This window comes from Giraffa tippelskirchi, chromosome Y (assembly GCF_054371585.1).
Source record: "Giraffa tippelskirchi isolate mGirTip1 chromosome Y, T2T-mGirTip1v1.2.pri, whole genome shotgun sequence".
Taxonomy (NCBI): Eukaryota; Metazoa; Chordata; class Mammalia; order Artiodactyla; family Giraffidae; genus Giraffa; species Giraffa tippelskirchi.
The window spans coordinates 2,564,083-2,587,831 of record NC_137290.1 but is presented as its reverse complement, the minus strand read 5'-3'; the positions used below and the strand labels follow the sequence as shown (position 1 = coordinate 2,587,831).

The following is a 23,749-nucleotide window of genomic DNA, read 5'->3' as shown; positions in this document are numbered from 1 at the left end:
ACTTTCACTTTTCACTTAAATGTATTGGAGAAGGAAATGGCAACCCACTCCAGTGTTCTTGCCTGGAGAATCGCAGGGACGGGGGAGCCTGGTGGGCTGCCGTCTGTGGTGTCACACAGAGTCAGACATGACTAAAGCAACTTAGCAGCAGCAGCAGCAGCAGTGCTTAGTTGCCTGCTGCATGTGGGATCTTTCAGGATCAGGGGTTCAACCTGTGTCTTCTGCTTTGGCAGGTGGATTCCCAACCTCTGGGCCCCTAGGGAAGTACCTCTGCTCAGATTTTTAATTTTTTTTTTTTTTGGTTTGATTTGAACTCTTGCTGTCGTTTTAAGGTTAGCTTAAGAAACTAGAGAGCAAATTAGAAAACAGAGACAGTACCTTGCCAATAAAGGTCCATATAGTCAAAGCCATTGTGTTCCCAGTAGTCATGTATGGATGTGAGAGTTGGACTATAAAGAAAGCTTGAGTACCAGAGAATTGATGTTTTTGAACTGTGGTGTTGGAGAAGACTCTTGAGAGTCCCTTGGGGTGCAAGGAGATCCAACCAGTCCATCCTAAGGAAATCAGTCCTGAATATTCATTGGAAGGACTGATGCTGAAGCTGAAACTTCAATATTTTGGCCACCTAATGGGAAGAACTGACTCATTGGAAAAGACCCTGATGCTGGAAAAGATGGAAGGCGGGGGGAGAAGAGGATGACCGAGGGTGAGATGGTTGGATGGCATCACCGACTCAATGGACATGAGTTTGAGCAAGTTCCAGGAGTTGGTGATGGACACTAGCACCCCAAATAAGACACCACATACCCGGTGCCTTGTATCCAACTTCAGTGCTCTTTCTTGAGTAGTTACTGTTCACTTTTGTTATATATGTGTGTGTGCTAAATCAATAAATCATGTCTGACTCTTTGAGACCCCATGGACACCATAGCCTGCCGGGCTCCCCTTTCCATGGGATTCTCCAGGCAAGAATACTGGAGTGGGTTGCCATTCGCTTCTCCAGGGGATCTTCCCAGCCCAGAGAAGGCTCCCATGTGTCTTGTGTGACCTGCATTGGTCAGCATATTCTAAACCTGGAAAACCCATGTAACACTGCATTCTCTTAAATCCTTGTCACTACTGACAACCCCATAGCAGGTGAGCACTGCTTAGCCACAGAATTGAATTGTTTTCCAATACCAGTTAGGAAAGCACAGGTTCTGTTTCAAGTTGTCTCATTAACCAGTCCCATTGCTCACATGACATCTCGTGGGAACCTTCTATCACTGTATAAAATTAATGAAAGTGAAAGTCGCTTAGACGTGGCTGACTCTTTGAGAACCCATGGACTATACAGTCCATGAATTCTCCAAGCCAGATTATTGGAGTGGGTATACATGGACTTCTCTGAGGTTCTTCCCAACCCAGGGATGAAACCCAGTTATTCCCCATTGCACGTGGATTCTTTACCAGCTAAGCCACAAGGGAAGCTCAGAGAAAGTTAGTATCTGTCGTTTATTCTCACTGATCTCTAAGATACTTGCAGTGTTCACACCATGTATCCTAAACAGAGTTATCACCTGCCACACTGTATACTCAAGTTTCTACACAGTTGGATTTACATGGTTTTAGTATTTGCAAATACGGCACCTTTCTTTACTGACACATATGTGCATTAATCATTTTATTGAACAGTTTAAGAATTCAGTAACATCAGCAAGAGCAGGGGAGATTTGTGGCAGGAAAGTCATGGGTCCAGTCTCATGATTTCCTGGGAGAGAAGAAAGGGTGATTTCAAGGAAAAGCTCTGTTATCTTCATATGAATGATTGTGACAGATTAGTGATGCGATGCTTCTCATAATCTTATTTCATTTTCTTCTTTCATGATGAAACAATTTAAAACGTTGTGGAGACGATTAGGATTAGCATGATGATGGTCAGAGAATGAAAGAACATAGAAACAGTTACTGGTGGAAGCAGTGGAGAAATTCCCTTACAAGCCCCATTTCACAGAAGTCCCTCCACGTGACTGCCCTTGGGGTTTGCATAGAATTACTACCTGCTGTCCATCTAGTAAAGCTATGGTATTTCCCCTAGCCCATATATGAGTATGAGAGTTGGAATATAAAAAGGGTTGAGCGCCGAAGTTTTGAAGCTTTTCAACTGTGGTGTTGAAGAAGACTCTTGAGAGTCCCTTGGACTGCAAGGAGATCCAACCAGGCCATCCTAATGGAAATTAGCCTTGGATATTCATTGGAAAGATTGATGCTGAAGCTGAAACTCCAATACTTTGGCCACCTGATGGGAAGAACTGACGGACAGGAAAAGACCCTGATGCTGGAAAAGATTGAAGGCGGGAGGAGAAGGGGATGACGGAGGGTGAGATGGTTGGATGGCATCACCGACTCGATGGACATGAATTTGAGTAAGCTCTGGGAGTTGGTGACGGTCAACTGGTGTCCTGCAGTCATGGGGTCCAAAAGTGTTGGACGTGACTGAGCAACCAGAGTGAAGTGAAACTAGCTGTGAGCAGCCTGGTATCAGGTCTTATGATGAGAGTTACTAAGTTACGTATGAACATGTCCGAGATGCAGGAGACTATGTACTGGGTCACCTATGCTGCTTACATCTTCTGTAAAGCTTCCTTATAATCATAAAGATGTGGTTGCGAGATCATTCATTCACCCTGGGATTCCCCAGAGTTCATCATGTTTCACAGCTCAGGGCTTCACACAATCTCCTTTGTCTGCAAAACATGTCACTGTGGCATCTACATCCCTGTGAATGTTTTGATACTTAAATCCAAATACTTACGGAAGCCCTAGCCTTTGACACTTGGTAAGGTGGACGGTTTTGTGATCCTACGTGTTTAAAATAAAGTTTTATTGAAATGTAGTTGGCTGATTCATGTCAATGTATGGCAAAAACTATTACAATATTGTAAAGTAATTAGCCCCCAACTAAAATAAATAAATTTATTAAAAAAAAAAAGAAATGTAATTGATGTGCAACGTTGTGTTAGTTTCAGGTACACAGCGTGCTTTACGCATATATTAGTTGTTTTTGTTTAATTGCCAAGTCGTGTCCCACTGCTGTGTCCCTATGGGACGTTGCCAGATTCCTCCGTCTTGGACGTTTTCTAGGCAAGAATACCTGAGTGGCCAGTCATTACCTATTGCATGACCCGCATCTCCTGCATCAGCAGGCAGATTCTTTATACTGAGCTCCCAGGGAACCCCTTAGTTATACAAATATATGTACGTAAATATATACCTTTTTAGATTATTCTCTTTACAGGTTATTCCGAGTCATTGAGTATAGATTTCTGTGCTCCACAGCAGATTCTAGTTGTTTATTTTGTGTTTAGTTGTATGTATGTCTTAAACCCAAACTCCCAATTCATCCCTCCCCCCAATTAGCAGTTTGGTAACCATAGTTTGTTTTCTGTCTTAAGTCTGTTTCTGTTTTGTAAATAGTTCATTTGTGTCGTATTTAACATTCTCCATGTAAGGGATATCATATCACGTGTGCTTTTCTCTTTGTGACTTATTGCCTATCTCTGGGTCCATCCATGTTGCTGCAGATGGTATTATTTCAGTCTTTGTCACGGTGGAGTAATAGACCATTGTGTATATATCCCATTCTTAAAGCAGTATTCCCCCAGAAAAAAAGCCTTAACCTACTAAAGAAAACCCAGTGTTGTTAGGTACCGTGTTACTACTCACCCAACGGAGGTTGTCAGTTCTTATCTAGGACAGTTGTCTGCGAAAGAGAATGAATAAAGGCAAAAATGACCATTGATATGCCTCTACTTCAAATAATTATTTCACAACAATCTGTATGAAAGATGACTGAGTGAGAAGGAAATTTGAATCGAGTATCCTCGTGACGTGTTTTAATTTCTGATACCTGCTGTCCTCAGGGCCTTTACCTGTTTTGGCGCCATCTTCTGTATTTTCATTTGGAATACCCCTTTCGTTGTTCAGTTCCTCGTACTTCTGAATATCTTCTTGACTCAGACGGTCTCCTTTGCCTGGATTTCATAGCAAACAGGGCAGAAGAGGTGTGGGTTAGAATCCTTCATAGGTTACAGAGTGTTCCCTGGCTCGTATCTGTAGTGTCCAGTAAGTGTCACCGTGACCATGCCCCTCCTCCGTCGCCTGAACCCTGCTCACCAGGGAATTTTCTACAGAGGTGCCCGTGTGTGCCTACAGGTCTTCAGATGGGTCCAAGAGGGTGGAGTCCACATACTTTCCATTTTTTCACGTTCCAGTTCTCAGAGCTACTGAGAGACCTACAGACCATTCACCTGTGAGCTTAAGCAGCCCCGAGTGAGTGCTGTCTGTAGTGGGACATCCGAGAAGGTCATGGTGGAGATTGAAACTCAGAATTCCTCCCAACCCCAACCCTTCCTGTCCACCTTGTCTGCATGCTAGAATTGCATCCCTGGGGTTTTCATGATCTGCAGTCAAAGGAGTGGTTAGATAGCACCACTGACTCAGTGAGCATAAGTTTGAACAAACTCTGGGACAGAGTGGAAGACAGAGGAGCCTGGCGTGCTGCAGTCCATGAGGTCGCAAAGAATCAGGCAGAACTTAGTGACTGAACAATGATATTCAAACGGTGGGGAAGAAATGATTTGGACTTTCACCAAGCACTAATCTCCTCACACATGTTACTGAGGGTAAAAACTCAGGCTCTGTCATCCTCACAGCCCAGACACTCCCCTTACCCAGTCCCAATGTGGATTTAATATCAGAAAGGATAAAGGGACCAGGCAGTGACTCTGTGGGGTTGGCTGCCTGGCACATGATTCACACACGTGACCACATGCCTCTGAAGGATTCAGTATGATCCAGTGCTTTTTGCAGAGCATTAATTCAGGTGTCAGGATTTAATGATTGTGACAAAGGCTGAAGCATTTTTGGTGGAGATGAATGCACTCATGATCGGGAACTGTGAGTCTGCTAACCTCAAATTTAAACCTTGGTTCGCTTCGGTTTCAGAATCTGGCAACTCCAATATGTGATGTTTGACAAGAAAGCCATGGACCATCCTGGACGATTTCATTGCACCTCCAGGAGGAGTGTATCTAATTGTTTAAAAAGCTACCTGATAAAATCGCCAGTGGCTACATTTGTTCAGTTTCCTGATAGACAACCTTTGTGCAGCCTTGACTCGTGTCACATGAAGTCTGAGTTCTCCCATGTGAATACATGTCTGCTCCAGTGTACTTAATAAAATATACAGTGTGTAATGTCTTCTGTTCTCAATACAAAATGACCGATAATATGAACATGACTAGTTTGCACAGAATGAGCTACAGTACATACCGAGGGCATAAGTCACTTTTGTGATCTTCTCTCCATCAAAGTTTTCAGCATAGAATACCAGCAAGCTTTCTGATACACGAATCAGTTGCACAGAATTTGTACCCATGACTGTGACAGAAAAACATAAATTCAAACCTCAATACAATTGGCTTCTTTCCTTTTAATTTGGACATCTCTTATTCTTCACATGCCTCTAATGGTGGTCTTAGTTTCATTGACATTTATAGTGGGTGTGTTGTAAGAAACAGTCAAGACACCTAGTGAAGTAGGAAAGCTTTCTCCACATGACTCTCTTCTGAACACATTAAAGACTTTCAGTCTTCTGGACTGCACAGTCTATGAACAATAATGAAGTTGCTTATTGCAACTATAGTAGATGGTGGACCTGAACCATCTCATACCAGCTCATAAGAGCTTACCGTTAAAGATGGCTATTAACTTTTCAGGAATTTTGTGACCAAATTTACAAGCACAGTCCTGATTACAGAGGTATTCTCTAAATTTAAGCAGATCATATTAAAATAAATGTTAATAGATAAACTGACATTATAAAGTACAGAGGGTGGTAAAAGAGCTAGAAATGAGGCAATTGCCAAATGCTGGAGATATACTCTCTGCAATGATTCTTACAGTTTCTGTGGCTGCATGTACACATTGGCAATTAAAAAACATGCAGCAGACCAAATTAGAATGCTCCGTTGCACATTTTCTCCTTGAAAATCAAACATGTAGACATTTAATCACTCAATGTTACAGCACTGGTATATGAGAATTCTTTCCCGTATTGCAAACAATAGAGATGGAAATCTGTGCTAGTCCCCTTTTGTTGTCAAATTACATAAAAAATATTTTGAAATGTTACTGTTACTTTATCCTCATACTTTTCTGTGGCATTTAATTTAATCAGGTTCTACTTCTTATTGAGACTAGTAAAAACTTTTAATTTTTAAAGAATCTCTTTGGCTAAAGCAATTTTGATCTTGTAATGTTAAATAAGTGGCTTCCCAGGCGGCTCAGCTGTAAGAAATCTGCCTGTCAGTGCTGGAGATGCCTGAGATGTCCCTTTGATTCCCAGGTCAGGAATATCCCTGGAGGAGGAAATGGCAACCCCCTCCAATATTCTTGCCTGGAGTATCCCATGAACAGAGGACCTGTAGCCTATAGTCCATGGGGTCATTAAGAGTCAGTCGAGACTGAGTGTCTAGAGCACAGACACATGCACGTCAGATAACGAAAATCATTTTTGAATGGATTCTTGCAATCTTAGGTAGCTGTATACCCTTCCCCGTGTCTGAGGAACATGGGGAATCAGTGTTCTGGGGCTTTTTCTCAGATGCGATCAATGGCACCTTCCAAATTGTACCTTATCCCAGTTTTCTGGTGCATAATTAATGCCTGGAAAATGTAATGTCTTTCCCAAGCTGGCATTTGTAATGAATAGAGAAAATATACACAAGTCCAGACATCTGGTTGTCTTAGATGGAGCCAAGCCCATCGATCTGAGCATGGTCCATGGTTTTGGGCTTCCTGTTGGCTCCGGTGTAAAGAATCTGCCTGAAATGCAAGAGACCTGGCTTTTGTCCTCGGGTTGGCAAAATCCCCTGGAGAAGTAAATGACTACCCACTCCTGGAGTCCCTTGGACAGCAAAGAGGTCAAACGAGTCAATCCTGTAGGAAACCAACTCTGAATATTCACTGGAAGGACTGGTTCTGAAGCTCCAATACTTTGGCCGCCTAATGGGATGAGCTGACTCATTGGAAAAGACCCTGATGAGGGAAAGTTTGAGGACAAGAGGAGAAGAGGGTGACCAAGGCTGAGATGGTTGGATGGCATCACTCAGTGGCCATGAGTCTGAGCAAACTCTGGGACCTGGGGAAGGACAGGGAAGGCTGGTGTGCTTCAGTCCATGGGGTCACAAAGAGTCGGACCCCACGTGGTGACTCACATCCTTGAGGAGACACACACTGACAGAGCTCGCCTACTCACAGTCTGCGCGGTAAACATTTCCTTCTGCTCTCTGTGCCACGACTGTGACCAACGTGCAGCTATGGTAATTCCTGAGAAACAGACAGACAAGACATTCCTTAGTCACCATCCATTCCCCAGCAGTGGAGGTCACCCTTCCATGAGCAGGGTTCACACACTCATCTTCACTTGCATCACCCCCACCATTCACTGCACATTGGAGACCAAATCCCATGATAGAATTCAACAGTCTAGTTGTGTTCAGTTGGGGAAGCTTCTGCTTACGTGAGAATAAAAGTAATGGACAGTTTTTTACAGTTGTCAATGCATTCAAACCGGCGGAAGTATGTCCGCAGTGGGCCTCCTTCTTCAATCTTTTCCTTGTTGTCTGCAGCCATGTAAATGGGGTACCAGTTCCCTGTAATCTAACAAGAAAGGTCTCCATAAACATCAGTCAATCTCCTTCCATGTTTTTCATCAACACCCAGCACAACCTTGGCTTTTGCCTTTACCTCAGAAGAGAAGTAAAGTCAATCTTATTAAGCCAAGTAGTGTCCTGCCTCCTACCTTGCTGAATAATGTGAAATGAAATAATGATTCATATTCAAGCAGAAAGAATTCAGAGTTTCTTGAAATAGCTAAAACAGTACCATTAAAACCATGACAGTTCCATAGCTCCCTAAATGATAGCATATTAGCTTTTATTTTTCTTACATACAGACAAATAAGATGAAAAAAAATACAAAGAGCAGCAAGATAGAGTGTTGTATTATACTTCTATAAATATGTGTATCACAGTATGTGTGTGTGTGTGTGTGTGTACATATACGTATACATACATACACAAACTGGTCATCCATGTTAACAAGACTGTCTTTCTCTGTCACACTCACAGAACCAAGACCTTTTCCCAGATCAGCAGAATTTGGGTACCTCTGAGGCTTCTGGCTGAGCTGGAGCTTCCTGGGCAGCACAAATCAGACCAAGGAGAAGAGTCAGGAAGACAACCTTCATCTTGTGGCTCTGTGGTCCTTCTTCTAGAGAAGCTCAGGGTGTCTCGGTTGTTGGAGAGGTTGTAAATTGGTCCCACTTCTTAAAAGATGGGTCTCTTGGTGGAAAACGTGATGATCAAACAGTGGTTGATCACAAGACTTTGGTTACGTATGCATCATCTTCTTATATCCTGGTTGGCAGTTGAGCATTTTTTGCAATGTTTGGCTTTTAAAAAGAGATTAATTTTAAGGGAAGCTTAGGTAGGTCTGGACATTTGCCTTCAGAGTAAATGAGAACTCACAGGATGTATGAAGTATTTCAAAGACACTGATACTTATATTCTTTTATATCCTCAGATTCCAAAATGGGACAAACAGTCCGAGACGGACAAACAGTCCGAGACTCATAGCCCCAACTCCCCTGTTATTTGTTTAGCATTGAAGAGATCAGTTTAAGCTCATGTTCTACAACTAAAGACGGTACTGTCCGTCTTTATGAAGATTAACGTGTGGGTTCTTTACCAGGAATTGGTTGTCAGGGCATCCGTCAGAGGAGTCTATATTTCTTTGTTTTGAAATTGAAGTATAGTTGATGTACAATAGTATAGACGTTAGTGATGTACCATATAGTGATTTCCAATTTTTGTATACTCCATTTATAGTTATGAAATTCAGGCTTTACTCTCTATGTTGTACCATATATATTTGTACACTGTTTATTTGACACATAGTAGTTTGTACCTCTTACTCCCCACCTGTTACCTTACCCCTACCCCCTTTCCCACACGACTCATCACTAGTTTGTTTTCTGTATCTATGGATTTGTTGCTTTTTTGTTATATTCACTAGTTTGCTTTATTTTTTAGATTTCACATGTGTTATCATACAGTATTTGTCTTTCTTCAACTTTATGCACTAGGCCTAATGCCATCAAAATTCATCCATGTTGCTGCAAATGGCAAAATTTCAACTTTTTTATGGTTGCATAGTATTACACGTGTATGCGTGTTTGTATGTGTGTATACACTATGACTTCTTTATGTTTAGATTGTTATATTTTAATTTAATAAAGTGTTTTCAACAGGAGAAAATTCTTATCTCCTACCCTACTCAAGTATTCCTCCCAGGTTCATCTCTACAGTTTCATTTTGCCTTGTGGATATAACCTAGTCTCACTACAGTTGGTAAGATTTCTGCCTTACATGTAGCTCCTGATACTAAGATCCATGTTCTTTCAACCTTCCTCCTGAACTTATCCATGCATTACAGAACATAGATTAAAGAAACCATGGGCAACCTCTCTCTAAATAATACTCAGTTTGCTCTCAGGACGACACCAGCCCTATTAATTAAAAAAAAAAAAAAAGTAAATGGATGGATAGTGATTGGAGACATAAAAATACAGATATTGAACTGAACCTCTGTAACTGAACTGAACTCTAGAGCTGAAGTGAAAGATGAGCTTTTAAAAGCATTATCTGAGATACAACAAAAGTCCGTCTAGTCAAGGCTATGGTTTTTCCAGCGGTCACGTATGGATGTGAGAGTTGGACAGTGAAGAAGGCTGAGCGCTGAAGAATTGATGCTTTTGAACTGTGGTGTTGGAGAAGACTCTTGAGAGTCCCTTGGACTGCAAGGAGATCCAGTCAGTCCATCCTAAAGGAGATCAGTCCTGGGTGTTCATTGGAAGGACTGATGTTGAAGCTGAAACTCCAATACTTTGGCCACCTGATGGAAAGAGTTGACTCATTGGAAAAGACCCTGATGCTGGGAAAGACTGAGGGCAGGAGGAGAAGGGGACGACAGAGGATGCGATGGTTGGATGGCATCACTGACTCAATGGACATGGGTTTGGGTAGACTCCGGGAGTTGGTGATGGACAGAGAGGCCTGGCGTGCTGCAATTCATGGGATCTCTAAGAGTCGGACACGACTGAGCGACTGAACTGAACTGAACTCAACTGAGAAATACTTAATTTCGCATAAACTCTCATTGGGCTTCCCTGATAGTTCAGTTGGTAAAGAATCTGCCTGCAATGCAGGAGACCCTGGTTTGATTCCTGGGTCGGAAAGATGCACTGGAGAGGGGATAGGCTACCCACTCCAGTATTCTTGGGCTTCCCTGGTGGCTCAACTGGTAGAGAAGCTGCCTGCAATGTGGGAGACCTGGGTTTGGTCCCTGGGTTGGGAAGATCTCCTGGAGAAGGGAAAGGCTACCCACTGCAGTATTCTGGCCTGGAGAATTCTGTGGACTGTATAGTCCACAGGGTCACAAACAGTCGGACAGGACAGAGTGACTTTTACTTACCTACTTACTATAAACTTTCCTCAAGGGATCTGTAGTCTATTTATGAAACAATTGAGAAAATTGTATTATAAAATGTGGTGAGGTAGATAAATATAGAACACAAAGATGAATACATTACCAAAAGCCAGAAAGTAAGGAGGAAGAAACTATTTGGATTAAATACGGAAGGATGAAAAATAAATAAATACGGAAGGCTGAACAGTGTGTCCTTAAGCAGAAATGTGGGTATTTGGCCTGAAAGTTAGGATGGCATCAGTATTTTTTTTTTTTTTTTTTTTTGGCTGTGTCGACTCTTCGTTGCTCCAGGGCACGTGTGATCTTGGTTCTCCGACCATGGGTGGAACCCAACATTCTGTGCTTTGGAAGGTGCAGTCTTAACTGCTGGACCACCAAGACAGTGGCTGCATCAGTATTGTTGAATTTCAAGACAAGAACCATGTAAGATTTGGTTCTTTATCCCCTGGAGATTGCTAAAAATGTTGAAGCAGGAAGTGACACGGTGAAGCGCGTTTACCTGGATTCTGAGTGAAAGGCGCCTTGGGCATGGGGTGAGCCATGTTGCTAAGCTTCCGGGTGACGGTGGACTTACGTCTCGAGAATATTGACATCTTAGGAGGCATGGTAGGGGAGTGGTGTTTCATCTGAGCTATAAAGTAGCAGAAGGAAGTCACTGCTTCTGGGCTCCGTTTCTGCACCCCCACCCTGGCCCGTTCCCTGCGGGGTCAGAGCTCCCGCTGACCTCTGGTTACTGTGTGTCCTACTGAGGACCGGTCACCACGTGGCTGGTGGGATCCTGGGAATGGAAGTGGATGGAGACACACCCTTCTGGGAGCCGAGGCCTGCGGTTCTTTTCTTTGTACGGGGATTGACTGTGATTTGATTCCCTCCTTCCTGCCTCTTAACCACTTTATTAAAAAAAAAAATGGAAGTATCTTTGATTTCCATTGTTGTGTTAGTTGCTGCCATGCAGCAGTGATTCAGTTATAGACATAGACAACGTCTAGTGTTTGCCAGATTCTGTTCCAGTATAGATTGGTATGAGATATTGAATCTAGTTCCCTGTGCTGTGCAGAAGCACCTTGTTGTCCCTCTCACTGCTTCTGGCTCATCTTTAGAATGTTCTAGAACCCTGGTTGTCCTGGTACCCTGTTATCTATTGGCCTGCATGCTCCTCCAGTGACAAGGAAAGTGTCTATCGGCATCTCTGTGTCTCCTTTAGGAGACTCGAAGGAAACAGCTCAATATCTATATACAACATAAGGTGTGACAGGTCATGGCAGTATTTATATGCCATAGGCAGTATTCCATATGTGTAAAGTTATGTATAGCTGCCTTGATTATACTGATACATTCAGGTATATAACACATGAGTGGAAACTATATAAACATTTATTTATTCACACACAGCAGCTCTGACTCTTTGTTGAGCATGCACTTTCTGTACTTGCTGCGAGTGGGGGCTTCTCTCTAGTTGCAGTGCAGCATTGTGTAGCTTATCTTTTTGTGGAGGCCGGGCTCCAAATTGTGGGATTCAGTAGCTGCTGCACATGGGCTCACTATTTATGGTATACGGGCTGAGGTGTCCCAAGGTATGTGGAATCTTCCTGGACGTGGGATGAAACCCGTGTACCCTGCATTGGCAGGTGGAGTCTTTACCACTGGGCCCTCACACAAGTCCATTATTTATTCATAAATTAAATACATCATGTAAATAACGTGCATATTTGTGTACATTTTATTATATGACTCTCACAATTATATGATCAATTAAACATTAAATATATATTTAAGTACAACTACTCATTGTTATTATAGTATCTATTGATAACACTCAACGCTGTCTCCATTTATAATGATACAATATTCATAAGTTTATATTGTAAGTTTTATGGAAATTTACTTCTGTATTTATAAATAAGTAAATAATAAAGTTGCATTTCTATTTATAGTATATTTAGGAAATGGTATATTTATTAAATTCATCTGGTGTAATACACACCTGCATATAAAGCTGTGTCTTTCTTTTATTCTCTGTGAAGAAGAATTACAGAGTCAGGGAATGTGGGCCCACCATCCCATGAGTGAATCCTGAAATATGTTTTAGAATTAAAAAAAAATTTGGATTTCAACGAATTAATGTACCTCACTTAGTTAAGAAAAAATGAACTCTCTTTGCATATTAATGGAAGAAATGCCTCCCCTTTTGCAGAAGCACAGTCTCCAAAGGATCTAGTGTGTTGGGAACAGTCATGAGGTGTTTACTGCTTGGTAGTGTTTTCTCAAGGATGAAATGGCAGCAGCTGTCACCCTGACTCAGCAATTCATACACCTCCTGACCACACCCCCACTTTCTGCTGGCCTTATGAGCTAGTTATGGAAACTCTGAATCCTTCTGTGCTCGAGAAAAGTCACCGCTTCACTCATCAGGTTATTAGAGAAACGTCTGTAAAGTGTAGCACATGTGGTGTCTGTGTGCAATCTGGGAGCATTTTGTTCTCATCAGCTACAGAGTTGTCCCCATGTATTTCAATCCAGAACCAAGAAAAATGGCACATGCGCACACACAAACACACAGACAGACACACACACACACCTAAATGAAACAGAAGGCAGATTGTCTTTTGTATTCTCGAAGGAAGACAGAACTACATGTATTCTTTTCTTTTTTTTCTTTGCCTTTGTCTTGATTATTCTAGGCTTCTCTACAAACATTTTATTTATTTATTTGTTTAAAATAAATGTATGTATTTTAGTTGGGGGCTAATTACTTTCCAATATTGTAATAGTTTTTGTCATACATTGACATGAATCAGCCATGGGTTTACATGTGTTCCCCTTCCTGGACCCCCCACCCACCTCCCTCCCCATCCCATCCCTCTGGGTCATCCCATTGCTCCGGCCCTGAGCATTTGTCTCATGCATCGAACGTGGAATGGTGTTCTCTTTCACATATGATAATATACATGTTTCAACGCTATTCTCCCAGAACGTCCCACCCTCACCTTCTCCCTCAGAGTCCATAAGACTGTTCTATGCATCCGTGTCTCTTATTCTGTCTCGCATATACGGTTATCGTTACCATCTTTCACATTCCATATATATGCATTAGTATACTGTATTGGTGTTTTTCTTTCTGGCTTACTTCACTCTGTATAATGGGCTCCAGTTTCATCCATCTCAATAGAACCGATTCAAATGTATTCTTTTTAATGACTGAGTAATATTCCATTGTGTATATGTACCACAGCTTCCTTATCCATCCGTCTGCTGATGGACACTAGTACAGCCACTATGGAGAACAGTGTGGAGATTCCTTAAAAAACTGGGAATAGAACTGCCATATGACCCAGCAATCCGACTGCTGGGCATACACACCGAGGAAACCAGAATTGAAAGAGACGCGTGTACCCCAGTGTTCATCACAGCACTGTTTACAATAGCCAGGACATGGAAGCAATCTACAAACATTTTAGATTGGCCTGGTCATGACCATCCGAGCTCTGAGTATAAACTGAACTACCTGCGTTCTCATCTCAGTGCCTGGCACCCCTTCCTGTACAGAATCCACTTCCGATGGATCTTAGTGAAACCGAGCAGGACTCCGTGGCCCTTCCCCCCATGTCCTCCACCTGCCTTTTGTCTGTGGAAAAACTTGAGCCAGAGAATCAGTTTAACCAGAGAAGCGATAAACGCAGAAGCAAAAAAAAACATCCAACCATACTAAACACTAATAGTGTAGTCAGTGAGCGAATTCAAGGCCTTTCGTTTGTCCTCAAAGGTTGTAGACAGTATTCTGAGCCATGTCCTGGGAGCTGTCTTACAGACACTGAAACCCCCGCCAGGAGGACAAGTTACCTACAGGATAACCAGACTGTCGTCATGGCATAAGTTGTCACAATTCTGAGAATGTGCCTCAGGAAGAGGGAAAGAAAATGACCGTGAAACTGATGATTGTTGTTGTTGAGTCGCTCAGTCGTGTCCTGAGTCTTTTCCAGGCCATGGACAGTAGCCCACCAGGCTCCTCTGTCCAGGGGATTCTCCAGGCAAGAATACTGGAGTGGGCTGTCATTTCCTTCTTTAGGGGATCTTCCTGACCCAGGGATCAAACCCACATCTCCTGCATTGGCAGGTAGGTTCTTGACTGCTGAGTCACTTTGGAAGCCCCGTTTTAGATCAGTATAGAGTAACAGATTTGAATTCTCATTTTTCACCTCTCTGGGGCAGTTGTTTCCATTATTGTTTTGAATGTAGGGCTGAACAAACTGTTCTGTTTTTTTTTTTTTAATTTACTGAGAACCAGTAATAAATTTACAGAGTCTTAGTTCACAGCAGTGTGCAGCCGCTGAAGCCGCTGCTCTGTATTTGTTTAATTTTAAAATACACACTAGTTATTTGTTGTGTTCTCTGCCTTTATCTACTGTGATGTGAAGGCTTCTCGTGGTGGTGGTGATCTTGTTGAGTCTCATGGTCTATAGAGAAGAAGGTCAGTAGTGCTTCAGAAAAGGCAATGGCACCCCCTCCAGTAGTCTTGCCTGGAAAATCCCGTGGACGGAGGAGCCTGGTAGGCTGCAGTCCATGGGCTCGCAAAGAGTCAGACGTGACTGAGCGACTTCACCGTCACTTTTCACTTAAATGTATTGGAGAAGGAAATGGCAACCCACTCCAGTGTTCTTGCCTGGAGAATCGCAGGGACGGGGGAGCCTGGTGGGCTGCCGCCTATGGTGTCACACAGAGTCAGACATGACTGAAGCAACTTAGCAGCAGCAGCAGCAGCAGTGCTTAGTTGCCTGCTGCATGTGGGATCTTTCAGGATCAGGGGTTCAACCTGTGTCTTCTGCTTTGGCAGGTGGATTCCCAACCTATGGGCCCCTAGGGAAGTACCTCTGCTCAGATTTTTAATTTTTTTTTTTTTTGGTTTGATTTGAACTCTTGCTGTCGTTTTAAGGTTAGCTTAAGAACCTAGAGAGCAAATTAAAAAACAGAGACAGTACCTTGCCAATAAAGGTCCATATAGTCAAAGCCATTGTGTTCCCAGTAGTCATGTATGGATGTGAGAGTTGGACTATAAAGAAAGCTTGAGCACCAGAGAATTGATGTTTTTGAACTGTGGTGTTGGAGAAGACTCTTGAGAGTCCCTTGGGCTGCAAGGAGATCCAACCAGTCCATCCTAAAGGAAATCAGTCCTGAATATTCATTGGAAGGACTGATGCTGAAGCTGAAACTTCAATATTTTGGCCACCTAATGGGAAGAACTGACTCATTGGAAAAGACCCTGTTGCTGGAAAAGATTGAAGGCGGGGGGAGAAGAGGATGACAGAGGGTGAGATGGTTGGATGGCATCACCGACTCAATGGACATGAGTTTGAGCAAGTTCCAGGAGTTGGTGATGGACACTAGCACCCCAAATAAGACACCACATACCCAGTGCCTTGTATCCAACTTCAGTGCTCTTTCTTGAGTAGTTACGGTTCACTTTTGTTATATATGTGTGTGTGCTAAATCAATAAATCATGTCTGACTCTTTGAGACCCCATGGACACCATAGCCTGCCGGGCTCCCCTTTCCATGGGATTCTCCAGGCAAGAATACTGGAGTGGGTTGCCATTCCCTTCTCCAGGGGATCTTCCCAGCCCAGGGAAGGCTCCCATGTGTCTTGTGTGACCTGCATTGGTCAGCATATTCTAAACCTGGAAAACCCATGTAACACTGCATTCTGTTAAATCCTTGTCACTACTGACAACCCCATAGCAGGTGAGCACTGCTTAGCCACAGAATTGAATTGTTTTCCAATACCAGTTAGGAAAGCACAGGTTCTGTTTCAAGTTGTCTCATTAACCAGTCCCATTGCTCACATGACATCTCGTGGGAACCTTCTATCACTGTATAAAATTAATGAAAGTGAAAGTCGCTTAGACGTGGCTGACTCTTTGAGAACCCATGGACTATACAGTCCATGAATTCTCCAAGCCAGAATATTGGAGTGGGTATACATGGACTTCTCTGAGATTCTTCCCAACCCAGGGATCAAACCCAGTTATTCCCCATTGCACGTGGATTCTTTACCAGCTAAGCCACAAGGGAAGCTCAGAGAAAATTAGTATCTGTCGTTTATTCTCACTGATCACTAAGATACTTGCAGTGTTCACACCACGTATCCTAAACAGAGTTATCACCTGCCACACCGTATACTCAAGTTTCTACACAGTTGGATTTACATGGTTTTAGTGTTTGCAAATACGACACCTTTCTTTACTGACACATATGTGCTTTAATCATTTTATTGAACAGTTTAAGAATTCAGTAACATCAGCAAGAGCAGAGGATATTTGTGGCAGGAAAGTCATGGGTCCAGTCTCATGATTTCCTGGGAGAGAAGAAAGGATGATTTCAAGGAAAAGGTCTGTTATCTTCATATGAATGATTGTGACAGATTAGTGATGCGATGCTTCTCATAATCTTACTTCATTTTCTTCTTTCATGATGAAACAATTTAAAACGTTGTGGAGACGATTAGGATTAGCATGATGATGGTGAGAGAATGAAAGAACATAGAAACAGTTACTGGTGGAAGCAGTGGAGAAATTCCCTCACAAGCCCCATTTCACAGAAGTCCCTCCACGTGACTGCGCTTGGGGTTTGCATAGAATTACTACCTGCTGTCCATCTAGTAAAGCTATGGTATTTCCCCTAGCCCATATATGAGTATGAGAGTTGGAATATAAAAAGGGTTGAGCGCCGAAGTTTTGAAGCTTTTCAACTGTGGTGTTGAAGAAGACTCTTGAGAGTCCCTTGGACTGCAAGGAGATCCAACCAGGCCATCCTAATGGAAATTAGCCTTGGATATTCATTGGAAAGATTGATGCTGAAGCTGAAACTCCAATACTTTGGCCACCTGATGGGAAGAACTGACGGACAGGAAAAGACCCTGATGCTGGAAAAGATTGAAGGCGGGAGGAGAAGGGGATGACGGAGGGTGAGATGGTTGGATGGCATCACTGACTCGATGGACATGAATTGGCGTAAGCTACGGGAGTTGGTGACGGTCAACTGGTGTCCTGCAGTCATGGGGTCCAAGAGTGTTGGACGTGACTGAGCAACCAGAGTGAAGTGAAACTATCTGTGAGCAGCCTGGCATCAGGTCTTATGATGAGAGTTACTAAGTTACGTATGAACATGTCCGAGATGCAGTAGACTATGTACTGGGTCACCTATGCTCCTTACATCTTCTATAAAGCTTCCTTATAATCATAAAGATGTGGTTGCGAGATCATTCATTCACACTGGGATTCCCCAGAGTTCATCATGTTTCACAGCTCAGGGCTTCACACAATCTCCTTTGTCTGCAAAACATGTCACTGTGGCATCTCCATCCGTGTGAATGTTTTCATACTTAAATCCAAATACTTAGGGAAGCCCTAGCCTTTGACACTTGGTAAGGTGGACGGTTTTGTGATCCTACGTTTTTAAAATAAAGTTTTATTGAAATGTAGTTGGCTGATTCACGTCAATGTATGGCAAAAACTATTACAATATTGTAAAGTAATTAGCCCCCAACTAAAATAAATAAATTTATTAAAAAAAAAAAGAAATGTAGTTGATGTGCAATGTTGTGTTAGATTCAGGTACACAGCAAAGTGCTTTACGCATACATTAGTTGTTTTTGTTTAATGGCCAAGTCGTGTCCCACTCCTGTGTCCCTATGGGACGTTGCCAGATTCTTCTGTCTTTGACGTTTTCTAGACAAGAATACCTGAGGGGCCAGTCATTACCTATTGCATGACCCGCATCTCCTGCATCAGCAGGCAGATTCTTTATACTGAGCTCCCAGGGAACCCCTTAGTTATACAAATATATGTACGTAAATATGTACCTTTTTAGATTATTCTCTGTACAGTTTATTCCGAGTCATTGAGTATAGATTTCTGTGCTCCACAGCAGATTCTAATTGTTTATTTTATGTTTAGTAGTATGTATGTCTTAAACCCAAACTCCCAATTCATCCCTCCCCCCAATTAGCAGTTTGGTAAGCATAGTTTGTTTTCTGTCTTAAGTCTGTTTCTGTTTTGTAAATAGTTCATTTGTGTCGTATTTAACATTCTCCATGTAAGGGATATCATATCACGTGTGCTTTTCTCTTTGTGACTTATTGCCTATCTCTGGGTCCATCCATGTTGCTGCAGATGGTATTATTTCAGTCTTTGTCACGGTGGAGTAATAGCCCATTGTGTATATATCCCATTCTTAAAGCAGTATTCCCCCAGAAAAAAAGCCTTAACCTACTAAAGAAAACCCAGTGTTGTTAGGTACCGTGTTACTACTCACCCAACGGAGGTTGTCAGTTCTTATCTAGGACAGTTGTCTGCGAAAGAGAATGAATAAAGGCAAAAATGACCATTGATATGCCTCTACTTCAAATAATTATTTCACAACAATCTGTATGAAAGATGACTGAGTGAGAAGGAAATTTGAATCGAGTATCCTCGTGACGTGTTTTAATTTCTGATACCTGCTGTCCTCAGGGCCTTTACCTGTTTTGGCGCCATCTTCTGTATTTTCATTTGGAATACCCCTTTCGTTGTTCAGTTCCTCGTACTTCTGAATATCTTCTTGACTCAGACGGTCTCCTTTGCCTGGATTTCGTAGCAAACAGGGCAGAAGAGGTGTGGGTTAGAATCCTTCATAGGTTGCAGAGTGTTCCCTGCCTCGTATCTGTAGTGTCCAGTAAGTGTCACCGTGACCACGCCCCTCCTCCGTCGCCTGAACCCTGCTCACCAGGGAATTTTCTACAGAGGTGCCCGTGTGTGCCTACAGGTCTTCAGATGGGTCCAAGAGGGTGGAGTCCACATACTTTCCATTTTTTCACGTTCCAGTTCTCAGAGCTACTGAGAGACCTACAGACCATTCACCTGTGAGCTTAAGCAGCCCCGAGTGAGTGCTGTCTGTAGTGGGACATCCGAGAAGGTCATGGTGGAGATTGAAACTCAGAATTCCTCCCAACCCCAACCCTTCCTGTCCACCTTGTCTGCATGCTAGAATTGCATCCCTGGGGTTTTCATGATCTGCAGTCAAAGGAGTGGTTAGATAGCACCACTGACTCAGTGAGCATAAGTTTGAACAAACTCTGGGACAGAGTGGAAGACAGAGGAGCCTGGCGTGCTGCAGTCCATGAGGTCGCAAAGAATCAGGCAGAACTTAGAGACTGAACAATGATATTCAAACGATGGAGAAGAAATGATTTGGACTTTCACCAAGCACTAGTCTCCTCACACATGTTACTGAGGGTAAAAACTCAGGCTCTGTCATCCTCACAGCCCAGACACTCCCCTTACCCAGTCCCAATGTGGATTTAGTATCAGAAAGGATAAAGGGACCAGGCAGTGACTCTGTGGGGTTGGCTGCGTGGCACATGATTCACACACGTGACCACATGCCTCTGAAGGATTCAGTATGATCCAGTGCTTTTTGCAGAGCATTAATTCAGGTGTCAGGATTTAATGATTGTGACAAAGCATGAAGCATTTGTGGTGGAGATGAATGCACTCATGATCGGGAACTGTGAGTCTGCTAAACTCAAATTTAAACCTTGGTTCACTTCGGTTTCAGAATCTGGCAACTCCAATATGAGATGTTTGACAAGAAAGCCACGGACCATCCTGGACTATTTCATGGCACCTCCAGGATGAGTGTATCTACTTTTTTAAAAAGCTACCTGATAAAATCGCCAGTGGCTACATTTGTTCAGTTTCCTGATAGACAACCTTTGTGCAGCCTTGACTCGTGTCACATGAAGTCTGAGTTCTCCCATGTGAATACATGTCTGCTCCAGTGTACTTAATAAAATATACAGTGTGTAATGTCTTCTGTTCTCAATACAAAATGACTGATAATATGAACATGACTAGTTTGCATAGAATGAGCTACAGTACATACCAAGGGCATAAGTCACTTTTGTGATCTTCTCTCCATCAAAGTTTTCAGCATAGAATACCAGCAAGCTTTCTGATACACGAATCAGTTGCACAGAATTTGTACCCATGACTGTGACAGAAAAACATAAATTCAAACCTCAATACAATTGGCTTCTTTCCTTTTAATTTGGACATCTCTTATTCTTCACATGCCTCTGATGGTGGTCTTAGTTGCATTGACATTTATAGTGGGTGTGTTGTAAGAAACAGTCAAGACACCTAGTGAAGTAGGAAAGCTTTCTCCACATGCCTCTCTTCTGAACACATTAAAGACTTTCAGTCTTCTGGACTGCACAGTCTATGAACAATAATGAAGTTGCTTATTGCAACTATAGTAGATGGTGGACCTGAACCATCTCATACCAGCTCATAAGAGCTTACCGTTAAAGATGGCTATTAACTTTTCAGGAATTTTGTGACCAAATTTACAAGCACAGTCCTGATTACAAAGGTATTCTCTAAATTTAAGCAGATCATATTAAAATAAATGTTAATAGATAAACTGACATTATAAAGTACAGAGGGTGGTAAAAGAGCTAGAAATGAGGCAATTGCCAAATGCTGGAGATATACTCTCTGCAATGATTCTTATAGTTTCTGTGGCTGCATGTACACATTGGCAATTAAAAAACATGCAGCAGACCAAATTAGAATGCTCCGTTGCACATTTTCTCCTTGAAAATCAAACATGTAGACATTTAATCACTCAGTGTTACAGCACTGGTATATGAGAATTCTTTCCAGTGTTACAAACCATAGAGATGGAAATCTGTGCTAGTCCCCTTTTGTTGTCAAATTACATAAAAAATATTTTGAAATGTTACTGTTACTTTATTGTCATACTTTTCTGTGGCATTTAATTTAATCAGGTTCTACTTCTTATTGAGACTAGTAAAAACTTTTAATTTTTAAAGAATCTCTTTGGCTAAAGCAATTTTGATCTTGTAATGTTAAATAAGTGGCTTCCCAGGCGGCTCAGCTGTAAGAAATCTGCCTGTCAGTGCTGGAGATGCCTGAGATGTCCCTTTGATTCCCAGGTCAGGAATATCCCTGGAGGAGGAAATGGCAACCCCCTCCAATATTCTTGCCTGGAGTATCCCATGAACAGAGGACCTGTAGCCTATAGTCCATGGGGTCATTAAGAGTCAGTCGAGACTGAGTGTCTTGAGCACAGACACATGCACAACAAATAACGAAAATCATTTTTGAATGGATTCTTGCAATCTTAGGTAGCTGTATACGCTTCCCCATGTCTGAGGAACATGGGGAATCAGTGTTCTGGGGCTTTTTCTCAGATGCCATCAATGGCACCTTCCAAATTGTACCTTATCCCAGTTTTCTGGTGCATAATTAATGCCTGGAAAATTTAATGTCTTTCCCAAGCTGGCATTTGTAATGGATAGAGAAAATATACACAAGTCCAGACATCTGGTTGTCTTAGATGGAGCCAAGCCCATTGATCTGAGCATGGTCCATGGTTTTGGGCTTCCTATTGGCTCCGGTGTAAAGAATCTGCCTGAAATGCAAGAGACCTGGCTTTGGTCCTCGGGTTGGCAAAATCCCCTGGAGAAGTGAATGACTACCCACTCCTGGAGTCCCTTGGACAGCAAAGAGGTCAAACGAGTCAATCCTGTAGGAAACCAACTCTGAATATTCACTGGAAGGACTGGTTCTGAAGCTCCAATACTTTGGCCGCCTAATGGGATGAGCTGACTCATTGGAAAAGACCCTGATGAGGGAAAGTTTGAGGACAAGAGGAGAAGAGGGTGACCAAGGCTGAGATGGTTGGATGGCATCACTCAGTGGCCATGAGTCTGAGCAAACTCTGGGACCTGGGGAAGGACAGGGAAGTCTGGTGTGCTTCAGTCCATGGGGTCACAAAGAGTCGGACCCCACGTGGTGACTCACATCCTTGAGGAGACACACACTGACAGAGCTCGCCTACTCACAGTCTGGGCGGTAAACATTTCCTTCTGCTCTCTGTGCCACGACTGTGACCAACGTGCAGCTATGGTAATTCCTGAGAAACAGACAGACAAGACATTCCTTAGTCACCATCCATTCCCCAGCAGTGGAGGTCACCCTTCCATGAGCAGGGTTCACACACTCATCTTCACTTGCATCACCCCCACCATTCACTGCACATTGGAGACCAAATCCCATGATAGAATTCAACAGTCTAGTTGTGTTCAGTTGGGGAAGCTTCTGCTTACGTGAGAATAAAAGTAATGGACAGTTTTTCACAGTTGTCAATGCATTCAAACCGGCGGAAGTATGTCCGCAGTGGGCCTCCTTCTTCAATCTTTTCCTTGTTGTCTGCAGCCATGTAAATGTTGTACCAGTTCCCTGAAATCTAACAAGAAAGATCTCGATAAACATCAGTCAATCTCCTTCCATGTTTTTCACCAACACCCAGCACAACCTTGGCTTTTGCCTTTACCTCAGAAGAGAAGTAAAGTCAATCTTATTAAGCAAAGTAGTGTCCTGCCTCCTACCTTGCTGAATAATGTGAAATGAAATAATGATTCATATTCAAGCAGACAGAATTCAGAGTTTCTTGAAATAGCTAAAACAGTACCATTAAAACCATGACAGTTCATAGCTCCCTAAATGATAGCATATTAGCTTTTATTTTTCTTACATACAGACAAATAAGATGAAAAAAAATACAAAGAGCAGCAAGATAGAGTGTTGTATTATACTTCTATAAATATGTGTATCACAGTATGTGTGTGTGTGTGTGTGTGTACATATACGTATACATACATACACAAACTGGTCATCCATGTTAACAAGACTGCCTTTCTCTGTCACACTCACAGAACCAAGACCTTTTCCCAGATCAGCAGAATTTGGGTACCTCTGAGGCTTCTGGCTGAGCTGGAGCTTCCTGGGCAGCACAAATCAGACCAAGGAGAAGAGTCAGGAAGACAACCTTCATCTTGTGACTCTAGTGATTCTTCCTCTCCAGAATATGAGGGTGACACTCCAGAATATGAGGGTGACTCTCCAGTTGTTGGAGAGTTTGTGAATTGTTTCCACGTTTTATAGGATACATCTCTTGGCAGAATATGTAATGACCAAACAGCAGTTATTCACAAAACCTTGGTTACATAGATACCATCTTCCAGTATCCTGGTTGGCAGCTGAGCTTTTTTCACAATCTGTGGTTTTTATAAATGTATTAATTTTAAGAGAAGCAT

General features: G+C 42.6%; 1 protein-coding gene and 1 long non-coding RNA gene across 2 annotated transcripts in view; one reads left to right on the top strand and one right to left on the bottom strand.

Moving 5' to 3' along the window:
* Window positions 1-9,637, top strand: part of LOC145537823 (uncharacterized) — an 80,822-nt gene extending 71,185 nt beyond the window's left edge. The window contains exon 3 of the long non-coding RNA XR_014076442.1: window positions 8,175-9,637. This is a non-coding gene — a long non-coding RNA (uncharacterized LOC145537823). The remainder of the gene's footprint in view (window positions 1-8,174) is intronic.
* A 9,287-nt stretch (window positions 9,638-18,924) lies between these two features.
* LOC145537667 (allergen Bos d 2-like) lies at window positions 18,925-23,487 on the bottom strand. The gene is made up of 6 exons (XM_081568519.1): window positions 23,407-23,487; window positions 22,760-22,899; window positions 22,496-22,566; window positions 20,509-20,616; window positions 19,085-19,208; window positions 18,925-18,937 (listed from the first exon to the last, which is right to left on the bottom strand). Exons 1-6 carry the CDS (start codon window positions 23,485-23,487, stop codon window positions 18,925-18,927), a joined length of 537 nt encoding a protein of 178 aa, XP_081424645.1.
* Window positions 23,488-23,749: the final 262 nt, after the last annotated feature.

What these genes read in the sequence shown, in the direction of transcription:
- LOC145537667 (XM_081568519.1), bottom strand. Translation starts at nt 23,487, where the DNA reads ATGAAGGTTGTCTTCCTGACTCTTCTCCTTGGTCTGATTTGTGCTGCC. An exon ending in CTCAGCCAGAAGCCTCAGAG is followed by an intron (nt 22,900 to 23,406) that starts GTACCCAAATTC and finishes CTTTCTTGTTAG; the next exon opens with ATTTCAGGGAACTGGTACAA. An exon ending in TCCATTACTTTTATTCTCAC is followed by an intron (nt 22,567 to 22,759) that starts GTAAGCAGAAGC and finishes TCTGTTTCTCAG; the next exon opens with GAATTACCATAGCTGCACGT.